The sequence below is a fragment of the Beta vulgaris genome, chromosome 5, assembly GCF_026745355.1.
Source record: "Beta vulgaris subsp. vulgaris cultivar EL10 chromosome 5, EL10.2, whole genome shotgun sequence".
Lineage (NCBI taxonomy): Eukaryota > Viridiplantae > Streptophyta > Magnoliopsida > Caryophyllales > Amaranthaceae > Beta > Beta vulgaris.
The window spans coordinates 41,395,401-41,402,904 of NC_079206.1; the positions used below are offsets into that span (position 1 = coordinate 41,395,401).

Below are 7,504 nucleotides of genomic sequence, written 5' to 3' on the forward strand. Positions count from 1 at the left end.
TAATGTTTAAATTAAGATTTTTAAGTATCAAAGCATGGGTTTTTAGGGAAAATCATAGTAGTATATAATAGTCTATGAAATTGAGAACTCTTATGATTTTAATTATGTTTAAAAAGGGTTTTATTACATTATAAGTTGTTGAAAATTTTATAACTATGCTTATGATGGAGTTTTCATGATCAAAGTATGAGTTTTAAGGGGTTTTAAACAACTAGTATAGTAGTACTATACTAGGAGACTTTAAGAATAAACTTTTTATGATAGAGAAAGTTTTTTTTTTTTTTTTGCTATTCAAAGTTGTTATTGAAAACCAAAAAAAAATTGGTGATTGAGATACAACCTAGACAAAAAGCACTAGAGGACACATATGGCCTACAACATCAAAAGAGAAACAACAAATGGATCCTACATAGTCTAGAGGCAGAATCAAAACATTAACTATTGAATGAGAAGACTTATTTGCTTCTCATTGCAGCAGTATTAAATATGATCTCTCTTACAAGTGTTTGAACAAGCAGATTGCTTTCTTGTTTCTTTGCTTCTAAATGGCATACACAGTTTCAGTGAACGGAATCACAAATTTTTGATCATCAGGCTTCTTACCCTTTGCTTAACTAATTACAACTCTGCTTTCATCATCAATGCAAGAAGGAATATGATTCACTTTGACTTGTTGTAGCACCTTAGCCCACACTTAAGATGAGTAGCAATATTGAAAGAATAGATGTTGCATAGATTCAACTCTAGTAGACCATGGGCACCAGCCTAGTTTACATCCAGGACTCCATCTGCTAACCCTATGACAAGTAGCCAGTCTATTTTAAAGTACAAGCCACAAAATGAATTTACTTTTTGGACTTGCATGATTATTCCAAATTAATCTTCTCCAATTAACTTGTTCAAACCTGCCTTGAAGAAGCATGTAAGCTTTTTTAATACTGCATTTTTCATTCTGAGTGATAGACTCCCATTCACCAATCTTATCAATCAAATCCCTAGATTTTATAATCGTTCTAAGGATCCAAGATATGTTGTTACTAACAACATTGTAAATATCATCCCTTCTCAGGTAGTATGCATTGATTCACTGCACCTATAGTTTATCTGCAGCTTGATTCCAGATAGCCATGTTAGTAAGATTGCAACCACCTGCCACCTTAGGATGAAAGAAGGTATGCCAAGACACAGGACATCTTTTAGACTCAAGAGTTTTCCCTAACCATGAAAACTTTCTACAGACCATCTCAACTACATTAATAAGCTTCTTAGACATAGGGAAGATATGGGCCTAGTAGTTTTGCATGCTGCTAAGAATACTTCTAATTAGTTAAATTATTCCAGCATAGGCGAGAGACGTAGCCATCCAAGACTGAGCTATAGCCGTGATTTTATCAACCAAAATCTTACTTTGAGAGAAATTCAATTTCCTGGCTGCCAAAGGCACACCAATATACTTGAAAGGCAAGGTTCCTACTAGGAGAGAAACAACAGTAGCAATATCATTAGCCTCATGAGTAGAGACACCAGCAAAATGGATACATCTCTTTCCAACACTAGCTTCCAACCCAAAGGCCAAAGAAAATTTTCTAAAGGCAGCCATGATCATAGTCACTAAGCTATGCTCAACCCTTGCAAAGAGCAATAGATCATCAACAAACATGAGATGAGTGAGGGCTATTCTCTCACATTTTGGGTGAAAGTTGATATCAGGATCATCTTTCAAATCTCCCAAACATCTACTCAAATATTCTATTCTTAAAGCAAAGAGAAAAGAAGACAAAGGGTTTCCTTGTCTAAGCCCTTTCTTAGCTTGAAATCGTTTAGAAGGTAAACCATTTAGTTGCACTGAATAGGAGACACTTCTAACATAAGCCATGATCCAATCTACCCACTGGTCAGGGAACCCCAGTTCTAACATCATAGCTTCAAGGAAGGACCACATCAGTTCATGTGCAAGAAGAATGTTATATGGGATGAAACCTACCTGGGAAGGGTTTACCACTTCATGAATCACTTGAACAAGCCTATTAGTAAGCACCTTAGCTATAATTTTGTATAACATAGTGTAGCAGGCTATAGGTCTAAAGTCCTTTGCAAGTAAAGCTTGGTCTGCGTTAGGGATCAGAGTAATGAGAGTGATATTCATGGGCATATGCATAAAGGCTTTGTGGAAATTTCTAACACTGCTTAGTATACACCATGCTTAATGAGACTCCAACTCTTCTTGAAGAAAAAAGCATTAAACCCATCTACCCCTGGAGCTTTAGTATCATCAATCTACCCTAAAGCATTATCAACTTCATCATGAGAAACTGCTTGGATAAAAAAGCAACTAGCCTCAATGCTCAAAGATCTACCACCCCTGAGAGTAGCTAGATTAATAGAAGGTAGATTGTTGTCACATTTACCAAGTAGCTTTTTATAAAAGCTCACTATATCATGTTAGATCTCATCAGAAGTTGTAATTAGGTCTCCCTGGTCATTCTGAAGTAAGTTGATAATGCTCTTAGCTTTTCGAAACTTTACAGGTGTAAAGAAAATTTTGGAGTTAGAATCTCCTAAAGAGAGCCAATTTATTCTGGCTTTTTGATGCATAATACTTTCTTCAACATATGACCAGTATCTCTGCTTATCAATGAGATCTTTTTCCTATAACTGCACCTCTTCACAAGCATTTATATTGTTATCTTACTGAACCAGTTTGAATTGTTCTCTAAATTCTTCATGTTTCTTGTGAGCTTGAGAGTAATGATGAGAGTAAATAGTTTAACTGCCATTTTAACTTGCTTCAAATTTTCCCACACTTCCTTCAGCTCGTGCCTCGCAATACATGTCCTCTAAGCCCCCTAAATTGTTAGGATGAATCTTTCATCAGCAACAATGATATTAAGGAACTTAAATGGCCTACTTTTAGGTTGTTCCAGCTGGCATAATCTAACCACTAGAGGTGTGTGGTCAAAACTACCTTCAGGAAGGTAATTAATCATGATCTCAAGGTAGAGCTATAGAATTTAATCATTAATGAACCCCTTGTCAATTTGACTTGAAATCATCTTGTTACCATATCCTTTATTGTTCCAAGAGAAAAACAAACCACTACTGGGTGCTTCAATAAGCTAAGACTCCAAAGAGAAATGTAGCAAAACACTGCGTTTATACTTCACTTACATCTACACCATTTATTATATCTACAAAACTGTTAACTGCATTGAAATCACCTATAATGCTGATAGGACCAGAATAAGCAACTATGGTATTAAAAGCTCACTCCATAACTCTCTTCTATCACTTATAGTATGTAGACCATCACTAGTAGAAAAAGGTCAATTTGTGTCGAACCCTGGACCCCTATTTGCGTCAGACATTGGTCCGACGGCACAGGTCTCGACTCAGATGAGCTAACAATGATCTGCGTCGTACGCAAAAACAACGCAGGTAATTTGGCTATTTGCGTCGCACTATGTATACGGTGCAACGCAAAATACACTCCCCAGCCACCTAGAGGAGAAACTATGCGCGTCGCACCTGAGGCAATGTGCGACGCACAATACATTCCCCAACCCCCCAGGGAATGTGCGTCGCACCTGGCCAATGTGCGACGCAAATCAGCAATGTTTGTCGCATAGAGGTAAGGTGCGACGAACATTGCCCCTACCATCCAGGTTGGGCTGGGAAGGGCAATGTGCGTCGCACCTTGCTCAATGTGCAACGCACATTGCTAATTTGCGTCGCACTGTTGCAAGGTGCGATGCACATTGCCCTTCCCACTCTAGCCGGGATGGCAGGGGCAATGTGCGTCGCACCTTGCCTATGTGCGACGCACATTGGTGATGTGCGTCGCACTTTGTGCTATGTGAGACGCACATTGCATATTATCTGCATCACACCTTTTTCCATGTGCGACGCAGATGTATGGTTCTTTTTTTCCTTTTTTTCAGCTTTTGACACACACCCAAGTCGGTCTTTCCTCTGCAGAGCACATGATAGAGCATCATCCATCCGACTTGGAACAAACACTCCTTCACTTTCTTTCTTTTTCCAATCATCCCGTTCAAGTTAAAAAAAATCATATGATTAGTAGAAGACGAGTAAGTAGACAAGAAAAACATTATAAACTTTGAACAATGCTTACAATGGACTCTTTTATCTTTTGTGTTTCTTCATTAGGAAAGAAGAAATTTCCATCCTTATATTTTTTCGATCTCGCGAGAAGCAAGGCAATGTCCGATCCGGCAAGGAGGAAATCACTGATGATGTAGATGAGTCAACAGATGATGTTGTAGAGGATGAAGGGATATATCCTTTACGTTTCCAAATGGGAATCATCTCCGTATATGATTTTTGACCCAAAAATGAGGATGCTTGTTAGCAGCCTGAGAGATTCTTGCTTTTTCACTTTTAGCCTAATATAGGATTTAGTAACTAGTCAATATTAAAGAACTAATGATAATATAATTTCATATTATATATTACATACCTGGAACTCCTTAGAGCTACATTTTTCTACAAACTTGTCCCAGATCTCTCGCGTGATGAAAGGATACATCTCGTACGGTCGCCTATCATTGTTAGGCCCCTTCCTCGTTTTGTGATACATCTAGTCACCAATCTTGACTTGAAATCTCTCCACCCTTATCACATGTAGTCAAGACATCTCGTTCTTCTTCTCATCCTCTTCTATTCTAAACTCTCTCTTCAATATACAAAAATAAACCAATTAATAATAAACGATTAGAATAAACATAATCTCAATTAGTTATTAAAAGAATAAGGTTACTTACTTTACATCTTCCCACAAAGTTTTTTGTGCCTTCTGGAACATCATCCCAACTGTCGTACAAGATAGACACTTTGCTTCTGCTGATCTCCCTGCAATATGTCTTGTACTCACCAGCAAATTGCCCCATCGGACGTATCCACTCATCCCACAGAAGAACTCTTTGAAAGCCGGGTTTGGAACGTATCCTTTTGTAGGACCTCTTGGCCTACTCATTTCTTCTTCTAGCAGCTCCATCAGTAATCTGGGGCTCATCAGATGCATCAGCATTATCTATCTTCCATCACTACACTGAAACCATGTACATCAGTTAGATTAATCAATAAATTAATACACAATTATTTGAACATGCAAAACACAAAATAAATAATTAAAGATTATAAACATTAGTAGTTGTGTTAATATTACATAATTTACCTATTAATCAGCTATTTCTTTGCCAACGTAAAATCCCTTATTGTGGTCTCGACGAATGTAATTTGTGTCTAGATCTTCCCCTAATGTACTTGGAATGACTATTGACGAAGCAATGACTTCATTGAATTGGCATCGTAATCTTTTCATCGTGTACATCATCAATTCCAAGTATTCTCCTTTTTCCTTCCATGACAACAAACCATTTTGAATCGGCAGGGTCAACCATGTAGAATACTTGTTTTGCTTGTGATGCCAATATTAAGTTATCTTCATGATGTCCTAACCGGCTGAAATTGACTAATGTAAAAAAGTCATGTTCATCCTTCTCCACACCACGACGAATATCAACCCACTTACATTGAACAGCGGAATTTTGAAGTCAACATAGTCAAGTTCTAATATCTCTTCAATGAACCTATAGTTTGACTTCATTGTCTCAACAATCGTTCTATATCTTTTACTTTTATACTCTGATGACAAAGCCCCCATCGTAACACCACTATTTTGCATCGTGGAGTTGTCATCTTGCCGCTTAGTGTAAAATGTATAACCATTGATGTCATACCCCTCATAGGAAAGAACTTGGGCCTTTGACCCATATGCCAACCATTTCAACGTATCCGATACATCGTTAGGAGTATCAGATAATTGTTTCATAACTCGTTCTATAAACCAATCAACGAACGTTCGATTATGCCCAATCATCAACTCGCGTTCAATCTTCAATGGATGCTGAAAACAAAGCACAGTCATGTGCTCATCTAAGTAAGGATGAACTTGTTTCAGATTTTCTAACACAATCAATTCTGCTTTTCTTTTCAACTCTCCATTAGACACAATCTTTTTCTCCCAATGGTCACAACCTTCAAGCCTTCCTTCATGTCTAGATTTTGGCAAACCAATTGCTTGTGCACGTGCAAAATACTGACTTCATATTCAGATACTTCCTCAGCAACTGTTCTTTGACAATACTTGCTTCTGGTCTAGCTTGATTCATCACTTTACCCTTCAGAGTACCCATATGTCTTTCAAAAGGCCACATATACCTCATACAAACGGGCCCACAAAGTTTAATTTCTCTGACAAGATGGATTATCAAATGAGGCATGATGTCAAAGAATGATGGTGGAAAGTACATTTCAAATCGGCACATCGTCTCTATTACATCGGCTTGCAAGTTATTAAATGTTAGGATCAATCACCTTGTAGAGATAGTTCTGAAGAAACACAACTTTTGTGTTATATCTTACTTGGGAAGGCAAATTCCTCGTATTGCAACAGGTAATATAATGCTGCATCAAGATATGACAATCATAGATTTCAAACCAACAAGTTTCAAGTCCTTCAGTGAACAAGGTTTCGGAAATTTGACGAGTATCCAGCAGGAACCTTTAACCTATGCAGGACTCACAAAAACTAGTTTTCTCCTTCTTAGACAAAGTGTAGCAAGCTGGTGGAAGATAATAGCGTTGTCCCCGCTCCTGAGGTGCTAGTTCTAGTCTGCCCATTTCAGCCATGACTTTCCTGGCTTTAACTCCATCCTTTGTCTTCCCGGGCATATTCAACAATATTCCGACAATGGCATCACAAACATTTTTCTCAATGTGCATTAAATCAAGACAATGTCTGACTTCCAAACATTCCCAATACGGAAGGTCCCAAAACTTAGATCTTCTCTTGTATAAGTTCTTTGAGACACTTTGAAGGGCTTGCCAAAAATGTTTCAATATCCTTTACCCTATTAGAAACCTCTTTTCCACGTAAGGTACAGGGGCTTCTCTCATTCCACTTTTCCAGTTGAACAACTTTTTTTTCTTACGGAATGGATGATCTAAAGGAAGCCATGTACGATAATGCAGGTACACATTCTTCCCACAAAGATGTAACCGCTTGTCAATCATATCATCATCAAAATAGGGCATGCCTTTGCTCCTTTAACCGTATACCCTGACAAATTCCCATAATCGGGAAATCACTAATCGTGCAAAATATCATGGCATGCAATGTGAAGTCAGTTTTCGCATACGCATCGAACATGGAAACACCTTCATCCCACAACAATTTCAGTTCTTGAAGGAGTGGGTCAAGATACACATCTATGTCGTTTCCGGGTTGCTTAGGACCCGAAATAAGAAGCGATAGCATAGTAAATTTACGCTTCATACATAACTAGGGAGGGAGATTATAACTTGTCAGTAGAACCGGCCAAGTGTTATGTTGGGTACCTGGTGTGCCAAATGGGTTCATCCCATCTGTACAAAGTCCAAGCCTAATATTTTGAGGTTCATTACCGAAATCGGGAAACTTTCG

At 38.1% G+C, this 7,504-nt stretch overlaps 1 protein-coding gene across 1 annotated transcript; it reads right to left on the reverse strand.

Moving 5' to 3' along the window:
- Nucleotides 1-1,327: 1,327 nt before the first annotated feature.
- LOC130591413 (uncharacterized) lies at nucleotides 1,328-5,047 on the reverse strand. Its single transcript, XM_057394728.1, has 2 exons — nucleotides 4,782-5,047; nucleotides 1,328-2,183 (listed from the first exon to the last, which is right to left on the reverse strand). Exons 1-2 carry the CDS (start codon nucleotides 5,045-5,047, stop codon nucleotides 1,328-1,330), a joined length of 1,122 nt encoding a protein of 373 aa, XP_057250711.1.
- Nucleotides 5,048-7,504: the final 2,457 nt, after the last annotated feature.

Coding starts and splice junctions, on each gene's coding strand:
- LOC130591413 (XM_057394728.1), bottom strand. CDS start 5,047: ATGCTGATGCATCTGATGAGCCCCAGATTACTGATGGAGCTGCTAGAA. Junction 2,184..4,781: donor ACTTTGTGGGAAGATGTAAA/GTAAGTAACCTT, acceptor TATACTAAGCAG/TGTTAGAAATTTCCACAAAG.